This window comes from Megascapheus bottae, chromosome 13 (genome assembly GCF_031878675.1).
Source record: "Megascapheus bottae isolate mThoBot1 chromosome 13, mThoBot2.hap1, whole genome shotgun sequence".
NCBI classification, from domain to species: domain Eukaryota; kingdom Metazoa; phylum Chordata; class Mammalia; order Rodentia; family Geomyidae; genus Megascapheus; species Megascapheus bottae.
In genome coordinates, this window is record NC_143521.1 from 8,264,476 (window position 1) to 8,287,018 (window position 22,543).

The window sequence follows — 22,543 nt, forward strand, 5'->3', positions numbered from 1 at the left end:
GGGGCTGGCTTTGAACCGTGATCCTCAGATCTCAGCCTCCTAAGTAGCTAGGATTATAGGCATGAGCTACTGCAGTATGGTGACACCACTAAACTATGGTGAAGCGTGTACATGACCCTCAAGTTAGCCCTCAGGAAGATCTGTCAGGTGTCTCACAAATTCCCACTCTGGATGACAGCTGGGGACGTGTAGAAAGGTGGCAATCTGGGGTTCAGAGGTGTCTTGTTTTAAGTATTAAAAGATAGCACACTGAAAAGTTATTCCTTTGTTGTTTTGGGGCCCTGGGCTTCACATACAATACATACAAGGACTCCATCACCGAGCTGCAGCCCCAGCCCAACACCGGACATGTCTGTGTAGGGTTCATATTTTAAGGTGCATTTTATTTACAACGTGAGATAATGGATTATAAATGGATGATGCCCTTACAAACAGTAGCTGATAACTTCCTTTTCATGAAAAAAGTATACAAATATATTACAAGAAAATCTATATAGTAAACATTAGAAATTGATATAGTAAACATAGACTACTTTTTTCTATGCCAATATTATTGTCATTTAAAGCTTAAATACTGGTTTCAAGTATCCCCTATAAAATACCTCTACTTTATTAAAATACTGGGAAAATTTTTTTGCTATAAACAAAGATTGGTACATTAATAGTAGACTCAGGTCGTCCTTGTCACAAAGCCCACTTGAATCAAATGTTGTCGTTAGTCCTATGAGCTAAGTCGTCAATTAGTGTTAAATAACTTCCAACCGGTTAAAGTCGCTGTATAAATCCAGCATCTGACATCTGCTGTAAGGAAGAATACCTCTCTCGAAGGGAGAGGAGAGGACGCCGTACAACACGCCGGCCCTGCTGCTCTGCGGCGCTCAGCGTGAGTGGAGCAGGCGTCTGCTGTAGAGTAAGAGAGATGTAGAAGGCTGCTTTTTTCACGTCATTTTGGAAGCTGAGGCTGTTCTTTTTGCTCTTCTTCAGCTTGTAGATGAGTCAGGACATAGAGGATGACTTGATAGCAGAAAATATATTGATCCTGTAGGGGAGGAGAAAGTATGAAGCGGGGGAGAGGACTTGAGATGCACTGTGCGCATGTGTCCTGTGCATAGGTAGTGATGTTACGGGAGTCTACGAATAAGGGAACCTTTTTGTTTGAATGCTGTCTGTGAGAAGCAGGGTACAAGTCAGGTGCCAGTGGCTCACACTTGTATTCCTTGAGATCTGAGGATCTTGGTTTGAAGCCAGCCTGGGTAGGAAAGTCTATGAGACTCTTATTCCCAATAAACTACTCAAACAGAGTTGTACAGTATCATAAACAATACCAGGACAAAGTGTGACAAAAAGAGGAGGACGAGATGGAGGCTGGGAGTGCTAACTGCAGCTGACTGGCTCACCATTTCTATTTCTGTGCTTTGGTGATAATTCATGGAAAATAAACGTATAAAATTTCTTTTAGATTTATTGGAACTACCTTGTTCTAAAATGTTAAATCATTTGACGGATAAAAAGCTACTTAAGGAGCTGGGAGTTTGGCCTAGTGGTAGAGTGCTTGCCTAGCATGCACGAAGACCCGGGTTTGATTCCTTGGTGCCACATACATAGAAAAAAGCTAGAAGTGGTGCTCAAGTGGTAGAATTCTTTTTTTTTTTTTTTTGCCAGTCCTGGGCTTGAGCTCAGGGTCTGAGCACTGTCCTTGGACTTTCTCAAGGCTAGAGCTCTACCACTTGAGCCACAGCACCACATATAGCTTTTTCTGTGTGAAACCAAGGAACCAAACCTGGGCTTCGTGCATGCTAGGCAAGCACTCTTGCCACTAGGCCACATTCCCCACCCCTTCCTGTTGTTTGACATAATAGTGGGTTGGACCTGTAAAATATGAGTCAGACAGTGTCACTCAGCTACTGCCTGCGAAAAGTTCCACCTCATTCGGAAGAGCTTAAGCCCTGGCTTCTCCCTTGGCTTCACTTTCCCTGGAGCCTCTTCTCCTCTCCCTTCCCCTGCCTCCTCCCCAGCATGCCAGCCAGGACCACACTTGAACACACTAGCGCTTATCTCCTTCATCTCTGCTGAAATGCTACATGCTCAGTGGTGCCACTAATGTATTTATTTATTTTGGTGTCAGTCCTGAGAACTCAGGGCCTGGGCACTGTACCTGAGCTTTTGTGCTCAAGAGTATTGTTCACAGGTGTGAACCACTGGTGCGAACCACTGGTGCTAGGCCTAAAAGGAAATATTTTAAAAGGCAGCCTTAAATATTTTAACTTTTCCTGACTTATCTCATATGCTTAAAAAAGTCCATGATGATAAAATGGTAGATTTTATGCTGTCATGTGGGAATCTTAAAAAAAAAAAAGATGGAAGCTGGGCATTAACATATACTTGTGATTCCAGAGTATGAGGCTGGAATGGGAAGAAAGATCCCTTGAGCTCTGTAGGTCCAGGTCAGACTGGACAACCCAGTGAGATGCTGACTCAAAAAACAAACAAAAAACCAAAACTTTAAAAATACTAGGATTGTTAAAACAATCACTATACTAATTATATACCATAAATCCTATAATCCCAGCACTCAGGAGCCTGAGGCAGAAAGACTGCAGGTTTGAAACTAGCCTGAATTTCATAGCAAGACCCTGCTTCAAGCAAAAAGAAAGAAAAATAAGACCACACTAAGCAAGACTCACCTCTGTTTGAACCATCCCATGTCTTTGTAGTCTCATGCAGCGCACTAAATCAGAGATGTCAAACTGCCCAGGGGAAAGAGAACATGTGTCAGATAGCAAGGGCAGATGAATTAACTGACTACGATTATAGGAAAGTGGCTTAGATAAATTTCACTCCTAACTCTTCCCCTTCTTAGAGTTTTGGGAAACTGGGTGGACAAAATAATGTGGATCATTTGGCATTTTTACTTGCCATCTTTTGAAGAATTAGAGTAGATTCTATTTCAAAATCTTTAACAGAAATTCTCTTCCCTTGAAATTTGACTACTTTCATGCAATTTAAAACAGTGTGAATTTTCTTCTTCTTCTTTTTTTTTTTTTTGCCAGTCCTGGGGCTAGAATTCAGGGCCAGAGCACTGTCCTTGGATATTCTTAAGGCTAAAGCTCTATTGCTTGAGCCACAGCACCACTTCTGGCTTTTTCTATGTATGTGCTACCAAGGAATGGAACTTGGGTCTTGATGCACACTAGGCAAGCACCACTAGGCCAAACTCTTGGCCCTAAATTGTTTTCTTTACATACTTTTTAGATTAAAATATTAAATCTTTGGATTTTAGTTGACATTAAATAGTCTGAAACAAGGGAGACTATTTAGTGATGTCCTATTTAAATCATTGTAGTTGTCATAATAGCATACCAAGGGTAAGACAGAACCTTTTTTTTTTTTTCTTTTTTTTTTTTTTTTGGTGGGCAATGGGGCTTGAACTCTGGGCCTGAGTGCTGTCCCTAAGCTATTCAGCTGAAGGCTACCGTCATATCCCTGGAGCCACAGCCCCATTTCCCAGTTTCTAGTGGTTAATTGGAGATAAGCATCTCACAGTCTTTAGTGCCCGGGCTGGCTTTGAACCATGATCCTCAGATTTCAGCCTCCTGAGCAGCTAGGATTACAGGTGTGAGCCACCCAGTCTGGCTTCACAGTGCCATTTCTTACTTTCCTTGTTCATGTGGTGTGGTACTGAGGGATTGAATCCAAGGCTTCATGAATGCTAGACAAGCACTGTACCACTAAGCCACATTCTGAGCATCAGTTATTTTACATACCAGTCACATATTATATATAAGACATTCTGGCATTTTAAGTGAATTTTATACTAATTTTGGTTTAAAAACAAGGTTTTCCTTGATCTGTTTTAATAGATGGACTATTTTACATTACTTTGCATAATACAGTATTCATTCCTCACTTATAAGTAACAATAATAATGATAAAGCTCAAGATCTTGTGGTTCAAAAGTATTCTTCTTTTATATTTTAATATTTTTGTTACTAAAGTGCGCAAACAATATTGACCTTAACTTACACACACCTAAAGATGCCATTCTGCATAAGGCACTTGTGAGCATGTCACTAAAACCCACCAACGAACCGCAGGCTGCATCACTGCTTTTGATTCCTTGCTCTCTGTGTCTGTTTTATACTCACTTCAAGATCTTGACTAATTAATCCCAGAACCACATCGATGCATATCAGGGTCCCCGAACGGCCGATGCCAGCGCTGCAGTGTGTGACGATGGGGCCTGATCTGTGGATGTGTCTCATGTAGGAGATGAAAGTGAGCAGGTCATTGGGCTGAGATGGTGTATCGTGATCTGGCCAGGCTGTGAAGTTCAGATGAGAAACGTGTCGCACCTCTCCTGTCTGAAGTCCAGAACAGAGGAAGTAGTATATAATCATGCTGTATTTTACATACATAATTATTTCTAGATATTATTATTTTTGTCCTTTTAATTTTTTTTTCTTTGCCAGTTCTGGGCAATGTTCTTGAGTAAGGCTGGACTCCACAGTGCCTCTTCAGGCTTGTTCTGTATATGTGGTGCTGAGGAATCAAACTCAGGGCTTCATGCATATTAGGCAAGTACTCCACCACTCCACCACATTCTCACATTTTCAGCCCCTGTCCTTCAATTTTTTTTTCTTTTTCTTTTTTCTTTTTTGCCAGTTCTGGGGCTTTCTCAAGTCTAGAGCTTTAGCACCATTTCCGGATTCTTTCTATGCTAGGTAAGCACTCTATCACTAGGCCAAACTCCTGGCCTTGTCCTTTCAAATTTTAACCTGTAAGTTGGGTCAGATGAAGAGAAAAATGTAGGAGACAAAAATGACTCCTCTGTAGGAAACACAAGTTTGGGTATGGTGGCTATGGCCTGTAATTCCAGATACACAGGAAATGGAAGTAGCAGGATCTTGGCCTTGCTGACCCCAGGTAAGAAGGTGAGATCCTGGATTTGTAGTTTATCTGCATGCATGAACAAAAGGAGTTGTTTTAAGAAGGAAGGAGGGGTAGGGAGAGTAATAAAGTGAGGTCAATTGAGATATGTGCATGAGTGGAGATAACAATGAAACCCCTCTACAAGTAACCACTGGAAAACCAGAAGTGGCACTGTGGCTCAAGGGGTAAGGCCTTGAGTTGAAGAGCTCAGGGACAATGCCCAAGCCCAGAGTCCAAGCCCCACAACCAAAAAACAAAACAAAACAACCCAAAACAAACTGAGACTGTATTTGAAAAATAAAGCAAAAAAAGGACTAGAGGGGATAGCTCAAGTGGTAGAATGCCAACACAGTAAGAAAAAGGCCCGAGGGTAAACCTCAAAACTATAAGAAATAAAAATTGGCTAGGAGTGGTGGTGAATACCTGTTAACACTTGTAATCCCAACACTTGGGAGGCTGAAGTGGTAAGATCATGAGTTCAAGGCCACCATGGGACAAACAGCAAACCATGTCTCAAAAATAGTGGGGGAGGCAGGGAACGTGGCTTAGTGGTAGAGTGCTTGCCAAGCATGCACGAAGACCTGGGTTCAATTCCTCAGTACTACATACATAGAAAAAAGCTGGAAGTGGTGCTGTGGCTTAAGTGGTTGAGCACTAGCCCTGAGAAAAGTCCAAGGACAGTGCTCAGGCCCTGAGTTCAAACCCTATGACTGGCAAAAAAAAGGGGGGGGGGATGGAAGGAGAGAAGGAAACCACAGGAAGTCACCTGCCTTTATCTAGTAATGTACTGACAGAATCATGGAGATGGCCAGGCCGGGTTTTTAGCAAGGAGGTAAATTGGTATGTGAAAATGCACTTCACTTACCTGAATATCTTCTACAGTCATTGCCCTCACTACAAAGCCCTTCAGCTGCTGCATTCTCACAAGAGCTAGGCGCAGCCTGTCGTTGGCCATTGTTGTTTTGCCTAGGACGTTTGGCCAGTAGCGCTGGCATTTGACTTTTTCTCCTTCTACTTCTTGTGTCATCATGGCAATCACGGTGGATTTTTGCTCCCAAATCATCTGCCAGAAATCTCCCACCGTTGTGGGGAGAGGTCCCTGGCAGGCAATGTAAACGAACTCTTCTCTTCCCACAGCAACCTTGATGAAGCTGGCGTTGATATACCCGCCTTCTCCTAGGGGTACTCTAGTGGCGTCATCTGTGAATTCCACCACAAAACCACAGATAGAAATTGCTAAATGAGTTTCATCAATAATGTGAGTCAAAGCATACCAAACAGAAGTATACTTTCAAATTATAGCACTGTCACATTAACTTATAGTTATTCTTGCTCGTGTTACTAAATTCCTAAGATGCTGTTTCCTTAATTTTTTGCTTAACCTCAGGGACTGGGCACTGTCCTTAGGCTTTCACAAGGTTAGTGTTCTGCTACTTGAGCCACAGCACCACTTGTGGCTCTTATCTGTGTATGTGGTACCGAGGAATGGAACCCAGAGCTTCATGCATGCTAGGCAAGCACTTGACCCACAAGGCCATGCTCCTGGCCCCAGTTTGCTTAATTTTTGCTGTGTAAAATTTGCTACTTATTATTTATATAGATTTGGTTGAGAAAATGAAATAAATGCATTTAGAACATTAGTAATGACAGAAAAAAACAACTTTTTACTTCTCCATCACCCTTTCAGTGTTGACAATAACAATACTGAATGACAGTCATAAACACAAAAATTACCATTATAACACCATTAAAGTATTCATTGTAAGTTTGATTAGCATAAGGAATTCTGACTCAATTAAATTGCCTCCTTTTTACGAGGCAGCCAAAACAGTACTTAAACTGATAAGTAGAAGGTAGCTTGTTTGCTTGTAGATTTCCTCTTTGCCTAGTTATAATTTTTTTTTTTGAGGTACTAGCCTTTGAACTCAGGGCCTTACACTTGGCTGGCTTTGAAACACCCATCCCCATAGCTCAGCCTCCTGAGTAGCTACTGCAGTGCTTCTTGAGCCACAGCACCACTTCTGGTTTTCTAGTGGTTAATTGGAGATAAGTGTCTCTCGGTCTTTAGTGCCCGGGCTGGCTTTGAACTTCGATCCTCAGATTTTAGCCTCCTGAGTAGCTAGGATTACAGGAGATTTTAGTATTAACAGGGTCCTAAGCGCTCATTTATAAGTGTGGCTAAAGGTAATTATAAGGATTTGTTAGAAGTTGGCATTTGAACTATATATACATATTTATACATAATTAAAAAAAAACCCACACCAGAGCTTGGTGGAATGGGTATAACAGGGTTAAAATAACTGTTGCTTTCCTTTTGGAATCTGAAATAACTGAAAGTCTGAAGTAGACTGGTAGTATCATGAGTCTTTTTATTTTATGTATTATTGCTGGTACTAGGGTTGGGACTCAGGCCCTTGTACTTGTTAGACCGACACTGTACTTCTTGATTCAGGCTTTCAGGCCTGATTTTTGTTGGGTATTTTTTTTTTTTGCCAGTCCTGGGGCTTGAACTCAGGGCCTGAGCACAATCTTTGGGCTTTCCTCAAGGCTAGAGCTCTACCACTTGAGCCATAGCACCACTTCTGGCTTTTTTTTTTTTTTTCAGTGTATGTGGTACTGAGGAATTGAACCCAGGTCGTTGTGCATGCTAGGGAAGCACTCTACCACTAGGCCAAACTCCCAGCCCCTTTGTTGGGTATTTTGGTAGTGGAGTCTCACAGAATGTTTTCTGCCTAGGCTGCTTTCAAACTGTATCAGCACCCTGAGTACCTAGGATTACAGGTGTGAGCTTCCAGTGCCCAGCTTCTTACTAACTAGTCTTAGATACTATCTGCATTTCTGTTAATTGCAAATAAGTAGAATAAATTAATGGTGGTTGTGACATAAATCCAAGAAAATGAAGCTGTTGATTCATAAAGACCTTAAGATGATTGACTTGGCATCACTGATGTCTGCTCTCTCCCTCCCCTGCTCCCCCACCATCCTCTCTTCCTTCTTTTCTTTTCTTGCTGATACTGGGGCTTAAACTCAGGGCCCGAGCAGGTTCGTTTAGGTTTTGCCCAATGCTGGTGCTGTGCTCTACTACTTGAGTAACACCTTTCTTTCTGGCTTTTTGGTGATTAATTGGAGACAAGGATCTCAGAGGGCTAGGAATGTGTCTCAGTGGTACAGTACTTGCCTAGCATACATGAAGCCCTGGGTTTGATTCCTTAGTATTACCCTAACTAGCTTAAGTGCGATTAAAACTATGCACCATAATATCTGACTTCATTGATTAGTTTCTTAAAAAGTACTTAACATTTCAAGTTCTCTAATGCTCAGCATTTATAGTTTAAAAAAAGGAATTTGCATTGCACAGCTAAACTTAATTGTTACTAATGAAAATACCTAAATTTGGGCAGGAAGGTGGCTTAGTGGTAGAAGGCTTGTCTAGTACCATATAAACAGGGAAAGTCAGAAATGGCACTGTGGCTCAGATGATAGAGTGCTAGCTAGCCTTGAGCAAAAAGAAGCTCAGGGACGGTACCCAGGCCCTGAGTTCAAGCCCCAGGACTAGCAAATAAAATAAAATTAATAAAATAAATGGATTAAAAAAATCAGAATTTATATTATTTATACAGATGCCCATACAATTTTTAAATTAAATCAAAATGTATTGAAAGGGGCTGGGAGTTTGGCCTAGTGGTAGAGTGCTTGCCCAGCATGCACGAAGACCCGGGTTCAATTCCTCAGTACCACATACATAGAAAAAAAGCCAGAAATGGTGCTATGGCTCAAGTGGTAGAGCTCTGGCCTTGAGAAAGCCCAAGGACAGTGCCCAGGCCCTGAGTTCAAGGCCCAGGTCTGGCAAAAAAAACAAAAACAAAAACATATTGAACATACATTCAATTTAGAGCCAAATTAGAACTTACAGGGAAGTATATTTTTATATCGGTTCTTCCTCCTGTTTTCCTTAGTCTGTCCAATTAGACACTGATCTAAAGGTTTTAATTCTTGAAGATTCTACAAACAAGGGAGAAAAAAAAAAGGAAATGAGGTTAGTTTTGTAGAGGGGAATAGTAAATAAGCAAATGAACATGTTTTGAAGAGTATATAATGGGGCAAACATGGTTGACTCGAGTGCTAGGAAACAGTAGCCTCCTAAATAAGCCTAAAATCAGCATTAATTTGCTAATGAATAGGTGCTAAATTATATGTGGCATCTCTAATTGAATTTCTTACAATTAACTAATTTTATGAGATAATATTCTAGATCCCAAGTTTTCTACTTGAGAAGAGCAGTGTGTGGGGCCACAGGCGGTCTAGGTGGTATTACATTCAAAAGCACGTGCACGAAACTTACTGAACATGCAGTACTCAAGGAGCACTGCAGAAAGCGCCAAGTGCACAACAATGCCCAGAAAGATGCAGGGTATTTCCATGGAGCTCCCAGCTGATTGGGAGACAAACAGTAAAGAAGAGAACGAACAATACTATGTCATCTGCCTCGAAGAAATTACTAGGGCCAGGAATGTGGCCTAAAGGTAGAGTGCTTGCCTAGCATGCAGGATGTCCTTGGTTTGATTTCTTGGTACCATGTACATAGAAAAAGCCAGAAATAGTTCTGTGGCTCAAGTGGTAGAGTGCTAGCTTTGAGAAATCTCAAGGACAGTGCCCAGTTGCTGAGTTCAAGCCCCAGGAATGGAAAAAAAGAAAAAAGAAAAGAAACCAAAAAAACCCCAAAACAACTTATTATGTTGTTGTCATAGCTCAAAACAAAAACGACTTAACAGGGCTGTCACAGAAGTTCTCTGAGGGTGGCATGGTTTGAGGGGAATGGGCAAGGTTACCCCCAAACCACAGTGTGGCTGCTTCTCTCTCCCTCAGGTAAGTATGGCTGCTGCCTCAAGAATGCAGTGTGCTCTCACACTGCGGCTGACACTGGCTCTCCAGCCAGGCTGCATTGCATACAAGTGCCGACAAAGAACAAGCCGTAGAGCTTTAGTGGACAGGTGGAATTGATCATTTTTTCCCCTTCCTTCTTCTTTCCTTTTCCTTAATGCACATCCTAAGTCTTTATCATTATGTATGAGGCAGGGCAGCTAGTCTCCGGGAAATGTATCAAATTCGGACTCATTAATATAATCTCCTTAAGTCAACCCTATTAGGACTCAAGTTGGGAAAGTTAATTTAGGGTTAGATGTGCTGATATTTTTACAGTTGAAAATAAATGAACTACAGATCGAGCTAGAAAGTAATAGTTTACAGCCTTCAAAGTCATCCCTAACCCTGGACTACTAAGAACAACATTGACAGGTGCCACTTACCTCTAGCTCCTTAGAAGGAATGCCTTGGTCGAGTAAACCTCGTAACATTCGAATGATGGATTTTAAGTTGGCCCCACTGTACTTGCCTGAGGGAAGCACTCTGACGATGGGGAGGGCAGCGAGCTCCTCATGCGTCAGGAAGCGGTGATCTAGTAGGAAAGAGCAGATGTTGCTTCAGACAATTCCCCAGAACTGTTCCAACCAATCAGCGAAAAAAATGTGACCTATTGCTCAGCTCATCTATTTTTTAAGAAGGGATATTTATACTAAACTAAAGAAGGAGGAAAGAGACTTTATTTATTTACTTTTGGTGGTACTAGGGTTTGAACTAAGGTCACCGCATTAGCAAGGCAAATATTCTACCACTTGAACGAAAAAATGAAATAAGAGAAATAAAATATTGAGAAGAATGCTATATTTCCACTGCCACAGTTAAAAAAAAAAAGGCAGTAGTAAATCAGCTGACTTGTTTCTCTCTTGTTGTGCAGCTCTGAGATTTGAACTCAGGGCCTGGGGAGTATCCCTGAGGTTTTTGGTAGCTGACTGGAGATAACAGTCTTCTGGAATTTCCAGCTCAAGCTGGCTTCAAACTCAGCCTCCCCAAGTATCCAGCATTACAGGTGTGAGCCACAAATGCCTAGTAAAGGAGGCTGGGAGCAAAAGGTAATTTTCCACTTTACTTCACCCATTTAACTTCAGATACAATGTGTCCTGATTTCTCATTCAAAAATGGCAAAGCTGTAATGTTTTATTTCTAGTTAAAGTATTTACACATTTATTTACGCTCTTTACTCCAAGCTACTGAGAATTTTCAAACTACAACTGTGTAAATAATTTGGCTATATAACTGAATACTGGTGTTTGTGGCTACTTTTTAATTTTCTATATAAATTGAATATGTTTCATTTATATATTTACATACATTTGGTAAAATAACACAACTTTGTTGCCAGGCATTGGTAGGTTACTCCTGTAATCCTAGCTACTCAGGAAGTTGAGATGTAAGGATCTTGGTTCAAAGCCATTCTGAGTAAAAAAGTCCCCATGAGACTCTATTTCCAGTGAACCACATAAAAATGGAAGTGGTGCTGTGGTTCAAAGGAGTACAGTGTGAGCCCGTAGCAAAAGAGCACAGAGACAGCCCAGGCCCTGAGTTCAAGGCCTATGACTGATAAAAAAGTCATTTGCCAATACTCATATTCCTATTTAGTTAGGAATGAAAACCTGGTCATGAACTTGCCTTTTTCCACATCTCCACGGCTGGGTGTTGGCACTTGAGCATCTCTACTTCCCCATGCCACCCCATCTTCACCAGCCTCTCTTGGCTGTGACTTCTGAGTCAAGCTGTGCCAACAAAACATATTCACAACATTTTAATTACTTAATTGATTAATTAATAGCCAGTCCTGGGGCTTGAACTCAGGGTCTGGGCACTGTCCTTGGGCTTTCTCAAGGCTAACACTCTACCACTTGAGCCACAGCACCACTTCTGGCTTTTTCTGTGTAGGTGGTACTGGGGAATCAAGCCCAGGGCTTCATGCATGCTGGACAAGCACTCTACCACTAGGCCATGCTCCCAACAAGCAACATTTTGGTTTTGTCTCTAAAATACATCTAAATAGGGGTGGGGGTTTGGCCTAGTTGGTAGAGTGCTTGACTAGTATGTACCAAGATCCAGGTTCTATTCATTGGTACTACCTACGTAGAAAAAAAGCCAGAAGTGGTGCTGTGGATGAAGTGGTAGAGCTTTAGCCTTGAGAAAGTCCAAGGACAGTGCTCAGGCCCTGAATTCAAGCTCCAGGACTAGCTAAACAAAACAAAAAACTAAGTATCATGCCTCCATTTACTTGTTTTGCAAGAAATTACCAACTATAGTATTTTAAAATATATTTCCTGACTTAATCAAATCCAAGCTTGGAATAGTGGTACATGCCCATAGTCCAGCTGCTCAGGAGGCTAAGGTAGACAGAAGACTGAGCCCTGAGTTAGAGACCAGCCTGGAAAACATAGTGAGAGACCCTGTCCTCAAATACACACGTAGCCTCAAGTCCTCAGTCTTCAATTTATTGCTAGACGTAAATCAATCTGACGTTACACAATAGCTTAATAGTTATAAATTTATTTGAAGACAGATTACAAGTCTTTGATTGAAGGAGTGTTTTGGGAATAGAGAAGGTGACAATTGAATTTTCATCCTTCAGTATGGCTAAGTGATTCCAGTTCTGATAGCAGCTTCCCTCTATTGCATTGTATGGATTAAAGTTACTTCCAGAAGTCCCTATCAATGGGCAATCTTTTGCTATAATTAGAGGCAGGACCATACTAGTTTCTCTTAATGTAATGAAACTCAATGCAACTTCTTGTTATTCTAGGGGTGCACCACAAGTGTCTCTTGTTTTGGTTTGGATCTTAAGTGTCTTCCAAGCCCATAAAAATGGGGTTTGGATAATATGGAATTTGGGCATATGTCTTTGAGCCCTCTTCACTCTCTTGCGTCCTCTTCCTGACCACCACAAGGGGAAGAGCTTTACTCTATCATGTTTCAGCATGAAATTCTTTTTTTTTTCTTTTTGGCCAGTGTTGGGGCTTGAAATCAGGGCCTGAGCACTGTCCTTGGGCTTTCTCAAGGCTAGTGCCCTACCACTTGAGCCACAGCACCACTTTGGGCTCTTCTACATATGTGGTACCAAGGAATCAAACCTGGATCTTTGTGCATGCTAGGCAAGCACTCTACCATTAGGCCAAACTCCTGGACCCTTCACCATGAAATATTGTCTTGCTATAGCCCCAGGGTAATGTGGCCAAGTGCCAGGGACTAAAAACTATAAAACTGGAAGCCAAAACAAACCTTCCTATCTGGTATATTGTTACAGTGATGGAAAACTAACCTACCCCACCATCTTTGGTGAGATAGATAACTATAAAAGATAAACTAGAGCTGGGCACCAGTGACTAGCTATTCAGGACACTTGAGATCTGAGGATCATAGTCCAAACCAAGCCTGGGCACCAAAGATTGACTCTCATCTCCAATTAACCACCAGAAAACCAAAGGGCACTGTGGTTCAAAGTGGTAGATTGCTAGCCTTGAGCTGAAGAGCACAGGGACAGTGCCCAGGCCAGAGTTCAAGCCCCACAACTGACCAAATAAAGGAGATAAACTAGGTAGAATAATATTCTGTGCAAACACGAGATAGACAAGCATTACATATAATCTGAACGTAACTTTTCAGATAGTCTAGGAAACTAAGCAGAGTACATATTTGATACATTAACATATAACATGAAAGCAGAACATGGACTTGTGCTTCCAAATGTCAATAACAGATCAACAGTGTTGTTACTTTTATGGTGGATGGTTTCCTGCTCCAACTTAGAGGAAATCATTCGCAAGTTGTAAATGGATGAGGTTGGTAATACACATTGTGTCTGTAAGAACAGTCTAAAGATTCTTCAGATTGATAGAAGATCCTTCTATCAGGTATTCTATTTTTTAACAGTTTTTCAGCTTTTCATTATATAAATACACCTTAATTTACTGTCTCTCTTTTGGTGCTTCACTACTTTAAACAATGTTATAATTATGCTGTCTTTGTATATTCAAATGGAACTAATACTGTGATATTTTAATTGTATTTCTAATTTGCCTCTCCAAGAGACTATACTTAATTGACGTTTCCTCTTCTACCCCACAACTTCTATTTCTTTTTTCTTTGGTGGGTTGTGGAGCTAGAATTCTGGGCCTGGATGTTGTCCCTGAGCTCTTCAGCTCAAGGTTATTATTCTATCCCTTGAGCCACATCCCCACTTTCCATTTTCTAGTAGTTACTTGGAGATAAAAGTATCAGATTCTGTAGTGCTGGAACTGGCTTCCAACCTGGATCCTCAGATCTTAGCCTCCAGAGTAGCTAGGATTACAGGCATGAGCCACTGAGTCCAGCTCCCCACACCTTCTTTTTTTAATTGAAGAATTTATTAACATTTTTACATCATATTACAAATGATGTGTTTAACAAACAAGTATTCAAGAAGGGAATCTCTATATTCAATTACTGGCACTTAGATTTTTAGAACATAATTAAAATTAGGCTGAGAGTTTGTATGTCATAGATACATATTAATCTATGTAATAAAACATTATGTCTATAGGGTGATAAATTTTTATGTCTATGTAATTCCCCACACCTTTTTAACAAAGCATTGGGATACTTCCATGTGGCTATTAGGTAAAAAACAGTAATTGTGACTTTAAGCCGGGTGTGGTGGCACAAACCTGTAATCTTCCCTATTCAGGAGGCTGAGATCTGAGGATCAAGGTTCAAAACCAGCCCAGGCACAATAGAATCTGAGACTCTTATCTCCAATTAGCCACTAGAAAACAGGAAGGAGGGCTTAGCTCAAGGGTAGGATGGCAGCCTTGAGCTGAAGAGTTCACAGACAATACCCAGGCCCAGGGACAGGGTAGTAGCCTGGAGCTGAAGAGCTCAGGGACAGCACCCAGGCTGAGTTCCAGCTCCATGACCCACCAAAAAGAAAAAAATCTGTACTTGTGACTTTATTAATACTTTCCTGGTTTTAGTATCAATTTTCTTCCTAAGCAAACAGCTCTGGGTTCAATTTCTCTTACCAGAAAAAGCTAGTTTTCTAGTGATTACTTGTAGGTAAGAGTCTCTTGTACTTTAGTGCCTGGGCTGGCGTTGAATCGTGATCTTCAAATCTCAGCCTCCTAAGTAGTTAGGATTATAGGTGTGAGCCACTGCACCCCACAATACACTGATTTTTTAAAATAATAGTAAAATAAACACCTTTTTTTTTTTTTTTTGCCAGTCCTGGGCTTGAGCTCAGGGCCTGAGCACTGTCCTTGGATTTTCTTAAGGCTAGAGCTCTACCACTTGAGCCTCAGCACCACTTCTGGCTTTTTTCTATGTATGTGGTACCTAGGAATCGAACCCGGGTCTTCATGCATGCTAGGCAAGCACTTTAACCACTAGGCCAAATTCCCGGCCCTATAAACACCTTTTTGTATGTCAAAAGAACCTTATTGTGACTCAAACCTGAAAACAATATTTACCCATACTTTCTAATTTATTCAATTTTCATTTTATTGAAAAACAAAAGGAAATATTCAGTGTATTTAATGAACACTCATATTGACTTGATGAATTGAAACTCCTTTATTCAACTACTTAAAATAATAAAGTTAGGGCCTGGAGTTTGGCCTAGTGGTTAAAGTGCTTGCCTAGCATGCATGAAGACCCGGGTTCGATTCTTCGGTACCACATACATAGAAAAAAAGCCAGAAGTGGTGCTGGGGCTCAAGTGCCAGAGCTCTAGCCTTGAGAAAGTCCAAGGACAGTGCTCAGGCCCTGAGCTCAAGCCCAGGACTGGCAAAAAAAAAAAAAAAAAAAAAAATAATAGTTAAAGATTATTTTTGAAAAAAATTATTCTTACCTTTCACTGCTTACTTTTCCTTCATAATACTCTTTACAGCCATTCATTTTAATAGCCTACAATAAAAAAATCAAATTATATAAAAAATTAAACTGTTTGTTTGTTTATTTATTTATTTATTCATTCATTCATTTATTTATGGGCCAGTCCTAGGCCTTGAACTCAGGGCTTAAGCATTGTCCTTGGGTTTTCTCAAGGCTAGAGCTCTACCACTTGAGACACAGCTTTTTGTATGTTATATGTTAACAAGGAATCGAACTCAGGTCTTTGTGCATGCTAGGCAAGCAGTCTACCACTAGGCCAAACTCCTGTCCCAACAATTTATGTTTTTTAGTAGTGAATTATTTCCTACATTTACTGTTATGGTTCATCCAATGATTATATACATTCAACCACATGCATGTATATGCCACACACACACACATACACAATTAATATACTCAATAGTGGCTGAAGCATTTTTTTCATAACTTTAAAAAATGTTAATGATAAATGTGAGTTGCAAAGTCTTGCCACTTTCATAAATGAGCATGGTATCTCTATGGGATTGGTCCCTCTATTGCTCTCCAACACATGCTCCCCATTTTTTTTTTTTTTTTTTTTGTCAGTCCTAGGGTTTGAACTCTGGGACTGGGCTCTTTCTCTGAGCTCTTCAGCTCAAGGCTACCGCTCTGCAACTTGAGCCACAACACCACTTCTGGTTTTCTGGTGATTAATTGGAGATAAGTGTCTCACGGACTTTAGTGCCTAGGCTGGCTTTGAACCATGCATGGTCCTTAGATCTGGCTGACTATTGGGTGGGTCCTAAGCCCCATGCTCTACATTTTTTAGTGTGTTTCATTACACTATATAGTGTAATTCAGTATCATTCACCATCCTTCTTCCCTTTGTCACCCTCCAGCTTGTGCTCAGTCTCACACATCTTCGTTGTGCACAAATGACACACACACACACATACACACACACACACACACACACACACACACACACACACACACGCAGACTTTAGCTACTTCATGAGAGGCATGTAATATTTATCTTTTGAAACTTGGCTTATTTTGCTTAACACAATGATTTCCAGGTCCATCCATTTTCATACAAATGAAAGAATGTCATTCTTTTTTATGGCTGATTAATATTTCATCTTCTATTCATTCATAGCAGTTAAGGAGCACCTATGTGGATTCCACAGGTTGGCTGTTGTGAATAAACAGGTGCTATATCCTGGTCAGTCGTGGGCTTGAGCTCAGTGCCTGAGCACTGTCTGTGAGCTTTCTCAAGGCTAGCACTTTACCACTTGAGTCACAGCACCACTTCTGGCATTTTTTTCTATTATGTGGTACCGAGGAATCGAACCCGGTCTTCATGCATGCTAGGTAAGCATCTGCCAGTAGTCCACATTTCTGGCCCCTGACTGTATCTTTATTTACAGTCCTTTGGATATGGGAGTCACATTGCTGGGTCACATAATTAACTCCTCTTAGTTTCTTGAGGAAAGTACATACTGATTTTCATAGTGGCTTCCTTAATTTACATTCCCAAAGCTGTGCATAAGGGTTCCTTTTCTCTGCATCCTCACCAGCATTTGGTTTTCTTTATGATTGAAGATGGCCATCTTGACTGAAATGAGATGAAATTGAAGTGACATTTCCTTCATGGCTGAAGAAGTTGGGCACTTTTTATTTGCTGATCATTTTTATATCTTTTGAGTGCGGTGCAATTAATTTGCTACATATTGAATTATTTCCTACGAATATTATTCATGTCCTATTACAGAGAGATGAATATATTCAAATAGTAGCTGAAGCATCTTCAGTTAATTAATCAAGAATTCTTGCTGTTCCTTACATATTCATCTTCATGTCTTTGCTTTTCACTTCTTACATAAGGGCAAGGGATAGTAATTATTTTCTTGTTTTGTTACCACTAAGGTCAATTCTAAATCAGGCATCCCGTTTCCTCTTCCAGGAAGTGCTAATTTATTACTCTGTTTATGGACTTTTTCCCCCCAGTCCTAGGCCTTGAACTCGGGGCCTGAGCACTGTCCTTGGACTTTTTCAAGTCTAGAGATCTACTACTGAGCCACAGCACCACTTCTGGCTTTTTTCTTATGTATATGGTACTGAGGAATTGAACCTGGGTCTTCATGCATGCTAGGCAAGCACTCTACTACGAGGTCAAACTTCTGGCCCCAGAAGGTTTTTGTTTTTGCCAGTCCTGGGGACTGAACTCAGGGCCTGAGCACTGTCCTTGGGCTTTCCTCAAGGCTGGAGCTCTACCACTTGAGCCACAGCACCAGTTCTGGCTTTTCTATATGTATGTGGTACCGAGGAATCGAACCTGGCTGGGTCTTCAAGCATGCTAGACAAGCACTCTACCACTAGGCCAAACTCCCGGCCCTCCTGCTTTCGATTTTAAGCCTCAGTTTTCAATGCTAAAACTTGTAGAGCTAGCTTTACTTTTGGGGTAGACAAATTATATAGTATTTCCTAATAATTGGTAGAAGTATTTTCCCTATGAATTTGAACTTTTATTTTACTTTATTTATTTGCCAGTCCTGGGCTTGAACTCAGGGCCTGAGCACTGTCCTTGGGATTTCTCAAGGCTAGAGCTCTACCACTTGAGCCTCAGCACCACTTCCGGCTTTTTTCTATGTATGTGGTACTGAGGAATCGAACCCAGGACTGGCATTTACTGTATAATTTACATTGTTCTCTGTTGAGATGGTGTCTCCTGAACTTTTTGCTTAGGCTGGTCTTAAACCATGATTCTCCTGATCTCATCCTCCCAAGTAACTAGGATAGTAAGTAACCAGGCCTGGTCGTTTCTTTTCTTTTCTTTCTTTCTGCCAAATAGTGTTCTTGTTGCTTTAGACGACAATTTAAATTATGCTATATAATAAATACCAAACAAAAACTCCCCATCATCTGTAACATATAAACCAAGCTGCTGTTTTCTTGTCAGTTTGTCTCTGTTCTTGCAGAAATGTTCCATGCAGTCTCCATAGTCTTTTCTAATGGTATTCGGCCTCCCAATCCCTGAGATAAGAGTTGTGAACTTGCTGAGCCTGAGGCCAAGGCCACATCCATGACTCGGCACTGGCTGACCATTTGGAGTGAGTGGGTCCCTGATTCCCGCAGGGGAGGAGTCCTGAAGCGTGCTAGCCATCTGAGATGGTCGGTTCAGGACAGGCAAGTCAGCTGAGAATCTGAAGTCCATCACAGAGGCGAGTTTCCCTTTGCACAACGTGACCACTCATGTTGTCTCCATTTCAGCACAAAGGAAAAAAGTTCTGCAAGTCCTCATTACTGCCACTGGCAGTGACAGAGACCAGAGCGCTCCCCAGTCATCCTCTCCATTGACAGCACCGGGCAGCTTCCCACCATGCAGGGTGGTGGCATGCACGTGCCTCATCCTAAAGGCTCACAGCTTGGCAGTCATGCCAGACTAGATTCTGGCATCAGGAAGGACACAGCACAGTGCTGGAGTCTCATGATCTTCTATATGGGCAGCTGCATCCATGGCAGCGGTGGGTTGCCATGATCGCCTCACTTCATTCAGACCTGTGTATGTCTCCATCTTGCAGAAGGGTGCTGACTGCTAAGTGCAGGCGCAGGCCCACTACTGGTCTTCTACCCTCACCCCCATCCTTCATTTCCATCTCTGGGACAAGATGACATTTTCATGGTATGAAAAAAATGAGTCTCTATTACCCTCTACATGTGATTCCTCTGTAAAATGAGCAACCAATTTTGATCATTTCACTTTCTGGATTAAAACACAATGTAAGGAAGTGTACTGTTGTGGTCTGTGGTGGTGTCACCTCACCTCAGTGATGTCCTCGGGTAAAGGGGAACCATCGCAGTCTGTATCTTCTCTTCCATCTGCCACCAGTGTACCTGGGACAGATACACAGGCAAGGATGACCGAATGAAACTATGGCACAGCAGAAATTTTACATTCACCCACAAAAGGCAGGAAATACTAAGGTTGGGGCTTAGGTGCAAGTGCCAAAAACAAAACAAAACAGTAGATGTGGCCTGTATCAATTTAAAATTCCATCTCTTCATCTCTTATCTTCTAAGATTATAGTGCTTTTTTTTTTTCCCTGCCAGTCCTGGCTGGGGCTTGAACTCAGGGTTGGGGCACTGTCCTTGGACACTTTCTGCTCAAGGCTAGTGCTCTGTCACTTGAGACACAGCACCACTTCCAGTTTTTTCTGTGTATGTAGTCCTGAGGAATTGAACCCAGGGCTTTGTGCATTCTAGGTGTGCACACTATCACTTGGTCACACTCCCAAGGTTGCACTGCTTTAACAATAGTTTGGTCTCAATAGAAGGGAAAATGTTGGGATTTCTAGAAATGTAAGGCATGGTGTTAAGGATACACACACATAGAAAAGAAAAAACTAGACAATAAATCCTGTTTTATTTTTGAAATATTACCTAATAATTGAGGATAGGGCAATACTTATATATTTGATGTTTATTGAAAGATATGCTCCCTGGAGACTTTCTTACATCCCACAGTGTACCAATTTATTCACCTACCAGGAACACAGGGATCACCTGTTGCATTATTCTGGTGGAAAAGATTCTGGGCTTCCTCATCTACAACATCCAGCAGAGATTGGATCACTTCAGCTTCTTGAGGATCATCATAAATGTCAGCTGGTATGTCCAGTTCTTGAAAAACAGTAATTGATATGGGGGCTTACTTAAAAATACTAATATGGGAAAAGGATAAAGTGTCAATTAGAACACTCAAGGGACTTTTGTAATTATTTTGGGTCTAGGACTCACAGTCTCAAGTTCTTCTTTGGTTTTCTCGTTCATGAATGCTATTCTCTCTTTCCCTCCCCCCTCCCCCCGTACTGAAGTTTGAATTCAGGGCCTTTGCACTGTCCTTTAGCTTTTCCACTGAAGGCTGGAGCTCTACCGCATGAACCACAGCTCTACTTCTGGTTTTTGGTAATTGATTGGAGATAAGTGCCTGCTTGGGCTGGCACTGAAACCTGATCCTTAAGATCTCAGCCTCTTGAGTGGCTAAGATTACAGCCGCTAGTTCTTCTATTTCTTGAGCCTTCAGTCAGGCATTTTGCTAGATAGCTTGACATAAGACTTGCTCTACCACTTGAGCCTCAGCACCACTTCCGGCTTTTTTCTATGTATGTGGTACCGAGGAATCGAACCCGGGTCTTCATGCATGCTAGGCAAGCACTTTAACCACTAGGCCAAATTCCCCGGCTTGACATAAGACTTTATTGGATGGATTTTCTGTCCTGGGCTTACTTTGAACTTTGATCTTCCCAGTTGGAACCTCCTAAGTAGTTAGGATTACAGATGTGAGCTACCAGCACCTGGCTACTAGGTCCTTTTAAGTTTAAACACCTACCTGTAAGATGCTGTGGTCACAAATGCAGCCCAAGCATTTTATTTTTTTTTTTTGGTACAAGGTCTGGTGCTTGAATTTGGGATTGGGGCCCTGTCCCTAAGCATTAAAAAAATACATTTTTTTTTAAGTTTTAATTAATTTTTTTTTTTTGCCAGTCCTGGGGCTTGAACTCAGGGCCTAGGCACTGGCACTGTCCTTGGGCTTTCTCAAGGCTGGCACTCTACTACTTGAGCCACAGCACCACTTCTGACATCCTCTGGAAATGTGGTATCAAGGACTCAACCGCAGGACTTCGTGCATGCTAGGCAAGCACTCTTACTAGGCCCTGCTCCCAAATCCTCCCTGAGCATTTCTGCTCAAAATCTGGCTTTTCCTTTGAGCCACAACTCCACTTCTGACATTTTTGGTGCTTCTGTGGAGATAAGACTCCTGGTCATTCTTGCTCAGGCTGGCTTTGAACCATGATCACACTATTTCAGCCTTCTCTGCAACTGGGATTATAGGCATGACCTACTGCCACCAAGCTGTGCCCAAGCATTTTACTTCCAAAACTACTAAGGCTGCTATAACCGAAATCCCCATAAATATACTTTTTTAAAGAATAAACCAAAATCAATGTTAAAGACAAGCCTGTCTGAGTAATTAATAATTGGATATTTACTTTCTTTCTTTTTATTCTTTGCAGGTCCCGGGGCTTGAACTCAGGGCCTGGGTGTTATCTCTGAGGCTCTCTGAGTGCAAGGCTAGCAATCCCACTTGAGTCACTGTGCTACAGCCAGGGCTGGCTTTGAACTATGATCATCAGATGTCAGCCTCCTGAGTGCTAGGATTACGGGTGTGAGCCACTGGCACCTGGCGGATATTTATTTTCTTAAGTTAATTTTAAAATTAGTTCATGAAATATATGTATGTGTGTGTATACAGAGGGGGTAGGGAGATTATGTTACCAAGTTTAAGGATATAACAAGTTAGATAATATACATTTTCTTTATTCAGAGCATATAAAGGGTTATTTTATAGACTATAAAACCCACTATATAAAATAAGCAGGTATCTTTTCAATCAGTTAAAAGAAGTTTTTGTTTTGTTTTTGGTTAGTCCTGGGGCTTCAACTTGGCCTGGGAGCTGAGGTGTCCCTGAGTTTCTGTCCTCAAACTGAGCACTCCATCACTTGAGCCATCATGCAACTTCTGGGTTTTTCTGAGTAGTTTATTGGAGATAAGATTCTCACAAACTTTCCTGCCTGAGCTAGCTTCGAACCATGATCCAAAAGTAGTTTTTTATTTTTTTTAAATCACAGGGCAGGGAGTGTGGCTCAAGTGGCAGAGTGCTAGCCTCGAGCAAAAGTGTTCAAGGACAGTGCCCAGCCATGAGTTTAAGATTCAAGACTGGCAAAAAAAAAAAAAAAAAAAAAAAAAAAATCACAGATGAGGCTGGGAGCGTGGTCTAGTGGTAGAGTGCTTG

At 41.4% G+C, this 22,543-nt stretch overlaps 1 protein-coding gene across 8 annotated transcripts in view; it reads right to left on the minus strand.

The window, feature by feature from the left end:
* Positions 1–362: 362 nt before the first annotated feature.
* Positions 363–22,543, minus strand: part of Ptpn13 (protein tyrosine phosphatase non-receptor type 13) — a 151,298-nt gene continuing 129,117 nt past the window's right edge. For 7 of the 8 annotated variants that reach the window (XM_090343266.1, XM_090343265.1, XM_090343263.1 and 4 more), the window contains 10 exons: positions 20,236–20,370; positions 19,514–19,584; positions 15,686–15,741; positions 11,476–11,579; positions 10,236–10,384; positions 8,841–8,931; positions 5,795–6,129; positions 4,146–4,361; positions 2,685–2,747; positions 363–1,039 (listed from right to left, as the gene is read on the minus strand). In XM_090343266.1, the coding sequence (XP_090199392.1) occupies positions 944–1,039; positions 2,685–2,747; positions 4,146–4,361; positions 5,795–6,129; positions 8,841–8,931; positions 10,236–10,384; positions 11,476–11,579; positions 15,686–15,741; positions 19,514–19,584; positions 20,236–20,370 (1,316 nt within the window). In that variant the 3' untranslated portion in view covers positions 363–943. The remainder of the gene's footprint in view (positions 1,040–2,684; positions 2,748–4,145; positions 4,362–5,794; positions 6,130–8,840; positions 8,932–10,235; positions 10,385–11,475; positions 11,580–15,685; positions 15,742–19,513; positions 19,585–20,235; positions 20,371–22,543) is intronic. The other variant, XM_090343260.1, reaches the window with a different exon arrangement.